This window comes from Lepidochelys olivacea, assembly GCF_965140295.1.
Source record: "Lepidochelys olivacea isolate rLepOli2 genome assembly, chromosome: 2".
In the NCBI taxonomy this organism is placed as follows: domain Eukaryota; kingdom Metazoa; phylum Chordata; order Testudines; family Cheloniidae; genus Lepidochelys; species Lepidochelys olivacea.
The window spans coordinates 106,948,614-106,962,309 of NC_140412.1; the positions used below are offsets into that span (position 1 = coordinate 106,948,614).

General features: G+C 44.8%; 1 protein-coding gene across 3 annotated transcripts in view; it reads left to right on the top strand.

Annotated features, from left to right (window-relative positions):
• The first annotated feature begins 907 nt into the window (after window positions 1-907).
• The window catches only part of DCDC2 (doublecortin domain containing 2), a 142,475-nt gene continuing 129,686 nt past the window's right edge, over window positions 908-13,696 (top strand). For 2 of the 3 annotated variants that reach the window (XM_084620383.1, XM_084620384.1), the window contains exons 1-2: window positions 908-1,613; window positions 10,209-10,260. In XM_084620383.1, coding sequence (XP_084476509.1) covers window positions 1,321-1,613; window positions 10,209-10,260 — 345 coding nt within the window. In that variant the 5' untranslated portion in view covers window positions 908-1,320. The remainder of the gene's footprint in view (window positions 1,614-10,208; window positions 10,261-13,696) is intronic. The other variant, XM_084620385.1, reaches the window with a different exon arrangement.

Below are 13,696 nucleotides of genomic sequence, written 5' to 3' on the forward strand. Positions count from 1 at the left end.
TGAGCTACCTGGGTTGCTATGGAAACTGTGGCAAATAACAACATTCTCCCCCACCTCTCCTCCCCCAGGAGAAGCTCCTTGAGCAACAGCAAGAACCAACTGCCACGGCTTGTGCCTCCTTCTCTCCCCACCCTTGGGAGCCCCAGAGAGGAGGATGAGACACACACTCAGCAACAGTGTCCCGCGTGCAGCAGTGCCATGCACCAGGTGGCTCAGAGCTGAGTGCTAGGTGAAGAGAGAGCCACACACATACACCGAGAGAGAGAGAGAGAGAGAGTGTCCTGGACCTCCCCAGGCCAGGTGCTGCTCCCAGCTCCCATTCCTCACCTCCTGCCACTCCTGACTTGAATTACCTTTGTCCCCTGTCTGCACTCGGGTTTCTGCTTTTCTTCCCTCTGCCAGGCTTTTGGTGTTTGAATGATGCACCTGCTGTTGATCACATGGCGGGGCCTAAGGGGACCATTCATCCTAGGAGGTGCTGACTGTTTCCATATAATTATGTTGATACAGAGGTGGGCAAATGAAACCCATCAAATAACTTATTCAATGAGTTTTCTGAAATTTTTCAAAAATATTTCCACCCTCCCCATTGCATAGGGTCAGGTGAATAATTCTGAAATAGGTACAAATTTCATGCCATTTTTTCCAAATAAAATATTTGTGACTCAGCCCCCTCTCCCTCCTTTTCTCATTACTCGCCCCGCTCTGATTTGGTTGGTGTGTTTAGGCTTAATCTGTCTGGTTTGTTGCAGTCTGGCAGCCGTCCTCACTTGGCTGGGTTTCTTTCTTTTTTTTCTTTTGAGGTGGGAAGGGGAGGGAAGAAGAAGTAGGATAAAGTTTCCTGAGCAACAGAGTAAAACCACTTATGAAAGAAGAGAGCTGCAAGTGCAAAGTGAGGCTGTAAAGATCCCGGCAGGACTACTATGAATTCCTTACTATGCTCAGTCACTTTTTCTCCTCCTTTAGATCTGTATATATTTTTTTTTGGGTATGGCTTAGTGTAATCTGTATTAGCCACCCCAGGCTCCAGGGCACAGCAAGAATCGGTTGCCTAGCAGAGGTTGCTCTTTAAGGGCTGAACAGAATTGTACTGGAAACCTTAGGGAGGCTCTCATCCCTCCCTGGTTGCTTTAGAGAGGGATTCGCCTATTGGAGGTGGTTCTTGGTGCAGGTATTGTGTGCATGTGTGTACACAGTTCATGCATCACAGGTATTTGACAGTGTGTGTGAGAGAGGAACATTCTTGTTGAATAAACAGGTGCAGACAGTGCCCGGAGGGCAGCACTGACTGTCTGGCCACAGCAGAGAGAGGAGGTGAACATGAGTAGCCCCACCGCGAAGCCGACCTGCCTGTCACAGCCGATGGTGAAGAGTGTGCTGGTATATCGCAATGGTGACCCGTTCTTCCCGGGGCACCGGGTAGTCGTCCATGAGAAGAAGGTGTCCAACTTCGAGGTCTTCCTGAAAGAGGTGACAGGTGGGGTGAAGGCGCCTTTTGGGGCTGTGCGTAGCATCTACACCCCCCGGGGTGGACATCGCGTCCGTCAGCTGGAGGAGCTCCAGAGCGGAGAGCAGTACGTGGCTGGTGGCAGGGAGGCCTTCAAGAAACTCAAGTGAGTGGTGAATGAAAAAAATAATTACAAAATGTAATAAAACATTCTCATTGAACCTTTATTATTTGTATTGTGGCAGCGCCGTGGAGCCCCAGTTAGGGACTAGGCTCCTACTGTGCCAGGCATTGTACAAATACAGAACAGAAAGACTGTCCCTGCCCCAAAGAGTTTAAAATCTAAGTAAATGTGACAGAGGAAATTTAATGCAGCTTTGTGTAGTGGGGAGAGGGTTCCCTCTTTAAGGCTTAACATAGAATTAGCATTCTAGTATCTCTGCTTGGCACTTTACAAAAATAAAAGAAACAGTCCGTAACACCAAGAGATACACCATCCTTGCAGCATAATGTATTATTTTCACTGCATGGTAACTGTCTGCATTTGGGATGAACATTTGGTGCTCAGTAATATTTGGGGAAGCCGCACTGGAAGAATACAGTGCAGAAGTGTGTATGATAAAGTTGGATGAGCCTTGCAGATTAGACCTTCCAAACAATTTTGTTTCTTGATTGTTTTTTTAAATGTTTAAAATATTCTGTTCATTCCAGGTAGGTACATGGCTCTCTATATAACCATAGGTTTCAGAGTAGCAGCCGTGTGGGCTATCACCAGCAGGAGAGTGAATTTGTGTGGGGGGGTGGAGGGTGAGAAAACCTGGATTTGTGCTGGAAATCACTTTAGATAAGCTATTACCAGCAGAACAGTGGGGTGGGAATAGGTATTGTTTCATATTCTCTGTGTATATATAAAGCCTGCTGCAGTTTCCACGATATGCATCTGAGGAAGTGAGCTGTAGCTCACGAAAGCTTATGCTCTAATAAATTGGTTAGTCTCTAAGGTGCCACAAGTCCTCCTTTTCTTTTTATATAACCATAGTAGCTGAGTATCTCCTGTTATTTAAAAGATGACAGTGTTTTTGCTCTCTCCCTGCCCTACCCTGCCCTGCCACCAAAAAGCATGCTTAGCGTTGTTGTTTTTTTTGGTTAACAAATGGTTGTGAGAATGTTGTGGGAAAGCCTTGGCGAAGTGGTGGGCTTAGGGTTAGTGCTTGTTCTATTTCTTCTGACAGTGAGTTCCATACTTTTGGGCCTTTTAACAGAGACAACACGTAACTGTTGATAGTTGGGGAGCCCCCCACAATTTAAAGGTTCTGTGTGAACCCTGTCAGAAGAGATGACATGGGGGGTGAGGGTGGGGGCGCAAGCCGCATGGCCTTACAGTCACTCGCTGCGCCGCCTTCAGTGTATCCCTCCCCCACCTTCAGCAGGTAGCTCAGGCTGTCCGGAGTGGGCTGAGCCCCTGTGCCCTGTCTGCGCCCCTCAGCTCCTGCAGCTAGAGGCATGTGTAGGAGGCCACTCTACCAGGCTGCTGCTGCTGTCTGTGTGGAAGGGCAGGCCATGGCAGGAGTCACCTCCAGCCCAGGATGGCATCACTGGGCACTGGCAGGGAAGGGAAGGAGCCAGGCTGCACTGGACACCCCTTACCGCTCTCTCCCTGGGCTGGGGTTTGGTGTCACCTCCTCCTCCTCCCCTCTGCCAGATCCCAACCACCCCTGCAGGTTCCTGAGGGCCCCACAATACACAATGCCTCCTTCACCCCCTCCTGCCTGCACTGCAGCCAGGGTACAGGAAGCGGCTGGCTTATATCGGTGGCCAGCAGCAGTCTGGAGGTGTTAGCTGCCTTTGGTGCTGAGCGAGTGGGAAGGGACAGGAACTGCTGCCAGTCGCAGTGGGGAGGAGCAGGGAAGGGATGAGCTCTGCAGAGACATGGGCCGGGGCAGCTCCTGGGCAAGTAGGGTGACCAGATAGCAAGTGTGAAGTATTGGAATGGGGGTAATAGGAGCCTACATAAGATATCCCCTTGAGTATCAGAACTGTCGCTATAAAATTGGAGCACCTGGTCACCTTATGGGCACGGCAAAGGGAATGAGGGAAGCAGCCCTCACTAGATGGTTCTGACATTCTGGTGTGAATCCTAGCAGAAATCTGTGGGGGTGGGGGAGCACGTGAACAACCGGGACCGAGAAAGGAATTGTGCTTTCAATAATTGCAGAATTATATATTTAAGGTTAAGTGGCTATTTCCCATCTTTAGAGCTTGAACTTCAAACCCCCAAACCCTGTTTAGACCCCATAACTTACTCCTGACGGAATTCTGCACCAAAACAAATAAAATTTCTGCACACAATATTTTAAAATTTGGCAAATTTTATTTGTCAATAAATAAATGTGGAGGCTCCAGCATGGCAGTGGGGAGCACAGGCCACTAGCTGAACGGAGATGGGAGATCGCTCTGCAGCCCTCCACCTCTGGACATTGACTCGGTGGTGAGGCTGCACCTGACCCTGACACAGTGCTAGAGCCAGGCCTGCCCCAGAAATACCCCAGGGCCCTGTCCCTCCATGCAAGGCACACCAGGTATGGGCAGCCCAGCAGAATCCAAGTGTGGAGGAGCTTAGTGTGGGGAGATCCAGGTGTGGGGGGAGAGGGTTCTGGGTGGACAATCTGAGTGCAGGCAGCTCAGTGGGGAGGATATGGATGCACAGGGGTGTGTTGGGGGGTTCTGGGTGTGGGGGGAATGGAGCTCTGCAGGGGAAGTCAAGGTGCTGGGGGAATGGGGCTTGGTAGGGTGGGGGTCTAGGTGGTTTGCCAGGGTGGTCCAGGTGCAGGGGGGTGTGGGGCTCATTGAGGTTTGGGTTTGAGCGTAAGGGGCTCAGTGAGGGTAGCCTGGGTGGAGGGGTGGATGTCTGGATGAGGGGTGGGGGTTTGGTGGTGGGGAGGGGTCTGAGTGCAGGGAAGGCTCCAGATGCAGGGGGTAAGGCTCAGCAAGCGGAGGTTCAGGTGTGGGGGACTCAGTGGGATGGTTCTGGGTGTGGAGGGGGGTGAGGCTCGGGACTGGGGTTTGGGTATGGGAGGGGGGGTCTTAATGGGGGTTGGGCAGAGGGAGGGGCAGCTCCCTGTACAGAGACTCCCTCCTCCCACAGCTGAGGAGCAATGGGGCCAGGAAGCTGGGCGTATGTGCGGTGCTTCTTGCAGCTGGGGGAGGTTTCCAAGGGTGGATCTGACCTGGACCAGGTCACTTCTTGCAGGAGAAGAGGCAGTCCTGTCCTCCACCCCCAGCCCAGCTGGGACTAGAGCTGAGCCTGACACAGGGTAGGAGCCACTGGTCTGGGCATCCCCTGTGGTGATCTACCTCTCTGACGGCTCCTCTGAGTGCGCAAAACAACACGCCCATGCTGCTGGGGAGAGGAGCATGACCACTTTTGCAGCTTCCTTTTGCTTCCCTGTTGGAAGTAATTTTTCTGTGGGGAAGCAAAGAAATCTGTGGGAGACATGAATTCTGCGCACACGCAGTAGTGCAGAATTCCCGCATTAGTATGCCATCTTCATGTCTGTCTCTTCTGACAATATACATTCTTTTTTAAAATGGTGCAATAGATATAGATTGGGATTTTCAAAAGCACTCAGCATTGGCCTAATCTTGCTCCTGGTGACGTCAATGGGAATTTTACCACTATCTTCATTGAAAGCAGGATTAGGCCATTGCTGAGCACTTTTGAAAAATCCCACTCTACTGTAAAGCCACTGTCCAAGAAGAGGAAAAGTTGCCAATTATATAAAATTGCTTTTCTAAACATACCAGACCTGATCCTCTACTGCCTTCCAGCTTGTGTAGTCATTTTCAACTGTGCTAAATGAAGGTATGCTGTGTGTGTACGTGTGTATAGAGCTTGATCTTATGGCTTGTCCACACAGAGACTAATGGTGAGTGGCAAGCTGGGGTGTAAAGCCATTGCGCTGTAGCCTACTGCACACTAATTAGATGCATGTGTGACGTTGCATTCTATATGATTTTATGAAAATATCCTAATGAGTGTGAATATAATGTAACTGGAATATGCTTCATGCAAAAGATCTCTTGTATGAAGCGGGTATGTGCGGTAAGGTATCATTGCAAAGCTTATAATCTATGGAGTGTGGTCATCCTATTTGTATGTATGTATCATTCTTGTATCTGAAACTAGAAATATGAAGTATAACTCTGAGGGCCTATTGTAATTATGCAAAATGTGGGCCATTAATGGTGGTTTGGAATCTTGATGGCTCCCATCAACCAGGACAATTGACTGTGGATGGCTCTGTTTGCTTGCAGGCCTTCCTGTGAGTCAGGCTGGGAGGAATGAAGGGTTGGGGGGTCTCACAGGACATGTGACCATGTCACCTGGTACTGAAATCCATCTTTAACCTGGTGCTTTTCCATTTAGAAGGAGGAGTGGGAACCCAGAGAGGGACAAAGGATTCCCGCCCTGTGCAACAGATATATAAGGGGGGGTGGAGTAGAACAAAGGGGGCTGCAGTCATGAGAAATCCCCTAGCTACCACCTGAGCTGGAACAAGGGCTGTACTAGGGGAAAGAATTGTGTCCAGACTAGGAAGGCATCAGGCAGTGATAGAAGCTTATAGAAACATCTCTGAGGGTGAGATTTTGTCGGTATTCAGTTTTCTTACTGTATTAGGCTTAGACTTGCGTGTTTTATTTTATTTTGCTTGGTAATTCACTTTGTTCTGTCTGTTGTTACTTGGAACCACTTAAATCCTACTTTTTGTATTTAATAAAATAACTTTTTACTTATTAATTAACCCAGAGTATGTATTAATACCTGGGGGAGGGGGGGCAAACAGCTGTGCATATCTCACTATCAGTGTTATGGGGGTGAACAATTTATGAGTTTATCCTGTATAAGCTTTATACCGGGTAAAATGGATTTATTTGGGGTTTGGACCCCATTGGGAGCTGGGTGTTGGAGACAGGAACACTTCTCAAGTTGTTTTCAGTTAAGCCTGCAGTTTGTGGGACGTAGTTCAGACCTGGGTCTGTGTTTGTAGCAGGCTAGCGTGTCTGGCTCGAACCAGGCAGGGCACTGAAGTCCCAAGCTGCCAGGGAAAACGGGCTTAGAAGTAGTCTCAGCACATCAGGTGGCAAGTCCCAAGGGGGTGTCTGTGATCCGACCCGTCACAGTGTGCACCCACTAAAAGTTCTGTACTGCGGTAGCAGGAGTTACACAGCAACTTAGTGCATGGCTGATTAGTGCGCTATGGATTCTGTGCACTACCTTGCCATGTGGACAAGCCTTTAGTGCTTTGGCGATTTGTTCTCGGCCTTTGACACTTTTTCTTGTGAGGTATCTATTCCTTCTGACACCTTTGTCCTTTTTAGCCTTGTAAGTTTTAGGTTGCCACCCCACTCAGTAAGCCCTGGCATCTTTATACCTGGAGAAGCCTCAGTAGTTTATTTTGAGGCGTGGGCACTTTACTTTGGAACCTTACCCTTGTCTTGCAGAGTCTGTGCATTTTCATCTCTGGTGTTTCAGTGCTTTGCCTTGGTGTTGGACGTGTTGCCTTGAAGCCTTGTTGTATCTTGATACTCCAGCACTCTGAATACTTCAGTTCAATCCTCTAGAGCCTTAGTGCTTTGGCACCATTATTTCCAGTGCCAATGGGAGATGTGTATCAAACTCTGCTCATCTACCAATACATTTGTGACTGCTTTCAAGAAAATCTGTTGGGGAGACCCTGTACTGAACTCAGCTCACTTGCAGATGCACGTGGAACTCCCAGCAGAAAATGCCACTGGGCAGACCCTGCACTGAGTGCTGATTGCCTGCTGATACGTGTGTGGCTTCCAACTGAAAGTGCTAATGGGGAAAACCCTGTATTGAGCACTGACCAGCTGCCAATGAATCTGATGCTCCTGGCAAAGACAGCTTAAAGGAGACACTTGAACTCCAGCCATCTGCCAGTTCATCTTTAACTTCTGCAGGAAGTGCCAAAATGAAGCACTGTGTTGAGATACAACTACCCACTGCAGCATCCTGGGCTCCAGCACATGCACCATTGCAAGTTCCTGCACAGAGTTCCAGCCAAAATCTCTGTGCATTCTCAGCTCCTGGTGCCTGGCACACATGGGAGACCTATATTTTTCTTAGTTTTTCAGTGTATAACTATGAGGGCAGAGTTAAGTTAGTTTGGGTGCTTTGTTCAAGGAGTCCAACTCCAAGTTCCTAAGTATGAGGGTTTGTTTTTTTTAACTCTAATTTTCTTGAAAGGCAATATGCAGTCAAACAACCATGTGTACTCCAGTCCAAACATCACCTTATCAAAGTTTTTTTGGATGGGAATATAGGTTTTAATTTGGGCTGTCAATTAATGGCAGCTAACGTACGTGATTAACTCAAAAAAATTAATCGCAATTAAAAAATAATCATGATTAATCTCACTTTTAACAATAGAATACCAATTGAAATTTAGTAAGTATTTTTGGATGTTTTTCTACATTTTCAATATTGATTTCAATTACAACACAGAATACAAAGTGCACAATGCTCACTTTTTATTATTAGTTTTGATTACAAATATGTGCACTGTAAAAATGATAAACAAAAGAAATAGTATTTTTCGATTCACCTCATACAAGTACTGAAGTGCAATCTCTTTATCGTGAAAGCGTAACTTACAAATGCAGATTTTTTTTAGTTACATAACTGCACTCAAAAACAAAACAGTGTAAAACTTGAGCCTACAAGTTCACTCAGTCCCACTTCTTATTCTGCCAGCCGCTAAGACAAACAAGTTTGTTTACGTTGACTGGAAATAATGCTGCCTGCTTCTTATTTACAGTGTCACCTGAAAGTGAGAACAGGCATTCACATGGCAGTTTTGTAGCTGATGTTGCAAGGTATTTACTTGCCAGATATGCTAAACATTCATATGCCCCTTCCATGATTCGGCCACCATTCCAGAGGACATGCTTCCATGCTGATGATGCTCGCTAAAAAAATAATGCATCAATTAAATTTGTGACTGTACTCCTTGGGGGGAGAATTGTATGTCTTCTGCTCTGTTTTACTCACATTCTGCCATGTATTTCATGTTATAGCAGTCTCGGGTGATGACCCAGCGCATGTTTGTTTTAAGAACACTTTCACAGCAGATTTGACAAAATGCAAAGAAGGTACCTATGTGAGATTGCTAAAAATAGCTACAGCACTCGACCCAAGGTTTAAGAATCTGAAATTCCGTCCAAAATCTGAGAGGGATGAGGTGTGGAGCATTCTTTCAGAAGTCTTAAAAGAGCAACACTCTGATGTGGACTCTACAGAACCCAAACCACCAAAAAAAACCAACCAAAAAATCAACCTTCTGCTGGTGGCATCTGACTCAGATGATGAAAATGAAAATGCATTAGTCCGCACTGCTTTGGATCATTATCAGGCAGAACTCATCATCAGCATGGACGCATGTCCTCTGGAATGGTGGTTGAAGCATGAAGGGACATATGAATGTTTAGTGCATGTGGGATGTAAATACCTTGCAATGCCAGCTACAACAGTGCCATGCGAATGCCTGTTCTCACTTGCAGGTGAGATTGTAAACAAGAACCGGGCAGCATTATCTCCTGCAAATTGTAACCAATCTTGTTTTGACTGAGTGATTGGCTGGCCAAGAAGTAGGACTGAGTGGACTTGTAGGCTCTAAAGTTTTACATTGTTTTATTTTTGAATGCAGTTTTTTTGTACATAATTCTACATTTGTAAGTTCAACTTTCATGATAAAGAGATTGCACTACAGTACTTGTATGTGGTGAATTGAAAAATATATTTTTTGTTTTTTACAGTGCAAATATTTGTAATCAAAAATATATATAAAGTGAGCACTGTACACTTTGTATTCTGTATTGTAATTGAAATTAATATATTTGAAAATATAATAAACATCCAAAAATATTTAAAATAAATGGTATTCTATTGTTGAACAGCGCAATTAATCTCTATTAATTTTTTTAATCGCTTGACAGCCCTAGTTTTAATGTACTGTAGACTGTGTGAATGGAGGCATGTTGTTCTTACAAGTGAAAAGCTGTGAAGGGAAGCTGGTTCTGTCACATGAATGCAAGCGCCAATAGATAAAATTTTCCAAAGTGACTAACCATTGAAAGTCAAAGGGGCTTACACTCCTAAGTGATTTAAGTGCTTTTGAAAATGGGATTTTGGTTCCTAAGTAACTTAAGTGATTTTGAAAATGATTAGTTAAAGGGGAATGGAGGAAGGTTTCAGATTTATCATACAGCTACTACTAGAGGCTGATCAGAAAGATGGAGTGCTTGAGCAGGGGCCAGAGTTAGCACCATGATAGGAATCCTAGCACAACACCTATACATCTAATCTATTTGCTGGCCCTCATCACAATAGTATCTTAGCCTCTTCCTAAGACCTGGATTAGTGAGGGGCTGTGCTTTTTACCAGGGCTGGGCCCCCGACTCTAGCTGGTGACTCCTCCTCTGTCTTTTGTATCGGTCTCTGAGTTGTAGGCATCTGGTAAAGTTTTTTATTAGAAACCTGAATTAAGGGCACTTTATGCTTCTCAGTGCTGCAAGTAGTCAGTTTGTTTCAGTATAACACTTTGGTTATAATTATAGAAGTGAAAACTCCCTACGTCTTATTTTACTCATGCTAATTTAATTAAATGTAAGAAAAAAATATTTTTTGTTGAGATTAAATGCTGCTATAAGTAACCTATACCATTCTTTTCTCTTCCCCCAGCTATTTGGACATAGGAGATGCAAAGAAAAAGCCTGCAGAAGTCAATAATGAGGTAATGAGACTCAACTATTTAAAAAAAGTCCAACATTAATACTAGTGTCATCTCTCCATTTCTTATTGAAAATTTTGGTTTGTGTTTTGGTATCTCATGTTCAGAAATGATCAAAACCAAGTTCTTCAACGTTATGAAGATGCTACTGAGGTTACCGTTAGCCCCATCCACACTTTCCACGTTTTAATTCTTGACTGTGATGAACTGGTTGTCTTCCTTTCAGCTCTGACAGCTGGCAGGTCTAGCAATAAAGCACAAACATTTTATTGCTATCATCGTTAGATCTGATTAGAAAATGAAGCTCTTTGCTGTGGAAAATTTTGATGAAAATGAAAAAAAGTTTTTGTTGAAAAAAAATCAAAGTTTTCCATGTTCTGGCTGACAAATTTTAGAATACTTGAAATATTATGTGAAAGCAAACAGTTTATTTTAAAAAATGTAATGTAGTCAAAAATCCAACTATCTATCCAAAGATAGCTTGATGGAAAATTTTCAGCCAGCCCCAACCATAGCCTCTAAGCTCATCTGTACCTTTTGAACAGTGACAATATAGTATCAAGTGGGGCAGGATATTCAGTCTTTACCACTTCCAGTATTGTGCAGAACCTACTGTGTTCTGCAATGGTATGCTCCTGTGGGACGAAAGTCCATGTCATTCGGATATAAAAAAAATAGTTATTTCCATATCTCAGCGATGTTTCTTTTTACACCTCCTAGCTGATGAAGAGCATCAATCCCAAGAACTATCCTTCCAGAAGTATAAAGCCCTCTTAGCAGTGCAAATAGGGGTTTAATGTATGTAACCTGGGGTAACAGACACTTAATAATGGGAGATCCTCAAAGTTGAGCAGGATTTGCACCCGATAGACATTTGGTGTGATGCTGTGATATTTTTTCATTATCCAAAGAATGTAAAATGTGACACATTCTGTTTGCTAAAAAACTATTTTAAATGTTGTATGTGAAAAATATGTGAGTCTTTTACCTATTATTACTACAAGTAACATCTAGGAGTACTATGCATGGAATATTGTTTCAGTTTACTTACATTGCACATTGAGCAGTCATTTATAGGAAAGTATTTTCACTATCTCCCTGTATAGTCAGTTAGTTCTTTTTCCCTGTTATTTGTTTAGTCTTAATATAACGGAGTGGCACCCACCTCTTATGAGCCCCCTTTCTGGTTGGATGTGTCTGCAGTCTTTAAACAGTCCTGGCCCATATCACCAGGGAAGCAATGGTTTCACCCTCTTGGTCTCTTCAGGCCCCAGCTCTCCAGCTGGGCCTCTTAACTGTTCAGTTCCTCTTCTAGAGGTTTATTGCTGTCCGATTGTAGGCCACTTTCCCAGTGTCCTATATGGGGGAGGGACCTGGGCCCACCCACTACTCCAGGTTCTGGCCTGGGACCCTAAGAATAGCAGCCACATGCTGCCATGTTCCTTTAATGAAACTACTTCAGTTCCCTGGACCACTTCCCTGCAGCCCCAGTCTTCACCAATGTGTCACCCTTTCCATAGGGCTGAAGTCTTATATTCAGTTCCAGCAGCCTGCCAGGAGCTCCTTCTTGCTCCCCTGGTCACTGCCAGCACTGAGCTGTCCATGGTGCTGCAGTTCCCTTTGGCCAGCCAGGAGCCCCAGCTGAACTCCTCTGGCTCTAGCAAGGAACTGACTCTGGGCTGTACTGCAGCTCCTTTTATACTAGCCTGCAACCTTCTGATTGGCTAGGCCTTCACAGTCTCTCTAGGCCACTCAGAGGACTTAGCTCTACAGCTCCTTTCCTGGGGTGGGTGTGGCAGGACCCTGAGGGTCCCTGGGCTTAGTCCACCCCGTCACAGCAAAAGGAAGAGAGAAGCATTTTTTAAAATAAAAAAAAAATTAAATTATATACTGACTTGACCTATGCCTAGGGCTTATATTGTGTCCCTGAGGTGCACATATAACTCTCAGTAACTTTGCACAAGAAAGAAGTTGCTGCAGTGCAAACATGGACTGTGCAAGCTTTCCCACACCATTTGTCAATGAAGTCTGTTCCTGACCTGCAATATCTTTATTATTCCAGTGCAGGGTCTCTTCTGAGCAAAGTTTGTGAATCTGGCTGAAATTAGGTGACTTGTTTGTGGTTTGTTAAGGTGGACAAATGGAAACTAAAGTGAAGCCATCATACTGATTCTCAGTTGCGATCCAAGTCAGAATGTAAAATTCTTCTTAAAGGGTAAAAGGCTTGTGCATTTACGCACTGGTGCACTTGTCTTAACGTCCATCTTGCACACACAACACAATGGTGCAGAGTAATGTGAGCTGAAATGATTGTTTTTCAAATCAGTTAAGCATCTGTATGAAGCCATATTTATATTGGGGCACTGCAAGGAGCAAAGAAGAAAGCTCACATCTTAAGGGTGAGCTTTGCATTGCTGAATCAGAGAAAGTAATTTGAAATTTTCTCTGTAAATACATTTTTACTGTGATGTACGACTCCTGTTAATTATTGAAAGCATTGCATGCCCAATTCCCATTGTATGTCACTGAAAAGGTGCCTAAAGGTTAGGCTATGTATACACTACAGCTTAAGTCAGTATAACTTACTCACAGGTGTGAATAAGCCACCCCCCTGAGTGACATAAGTTATACCGTCCTAAGCGCTGGTGTGGACAGTGCTATATCAGTAGTAGAGCTTCTCCTGCCGACTCAGCTACCAGCCGCTTGTGGGGGCTGGAGTAATTAAATTGATGAGAGAGCAGCACTACAGTGGTGCAGCTGCAAGCGTTGTAGTGTAGCCATAGCCAGTGTGTAGATGGCCCTTGGCCATGGAATACACTACTACTGGATAGTGGGATGATTACAAGTTTCTCTACTCTTAATGCTGGTGCAAGTTACACCCCCTTGAAGCAGGGCTTTTCCCAGTAGTGGAGTAGTGTAACAGCCTTTGCAGACTGGAACCAGGTGAGTAGGAAGCTCAAAAAAAGGAGGAGCATTGGGTTCATTTTAGGGCATATTCTGGTGTGATGTAATACTTACTCCTGTATCTGGGGTCAAATCCTGACTTCATTGAAGTCAATGGCAAAACTCCCACTGACTTCAGTGGGGCCAGGATTTGACATCTAGTGCCTAGAAGCAAAGGTGCTGTGTGCATTAGAGATGAAGATAGATATAGAAACTGGTGAAGCAGCACTTTATCCTCACTGATATAATTATTCTTTACATTCTGTTACAGGTTTGAGAGGAAAAGCCTTTACTGATTCATCTTGGAGTTTGTTTCATTTCCTTGTTATGTTAAAATGCCTATACCCAGTAGTCACATGTCTCTGATATAAGCCTTAGAGGTCAGTGTGGGACTGTAGGGCTCTCCCGAAAATGAGAATTCTGCTTTGCAAAAAACAAACAAACAAAAAACACTAAAGGTTTTGGAATTTGGTTTCATTCTCTTGGTCTCTCTTTA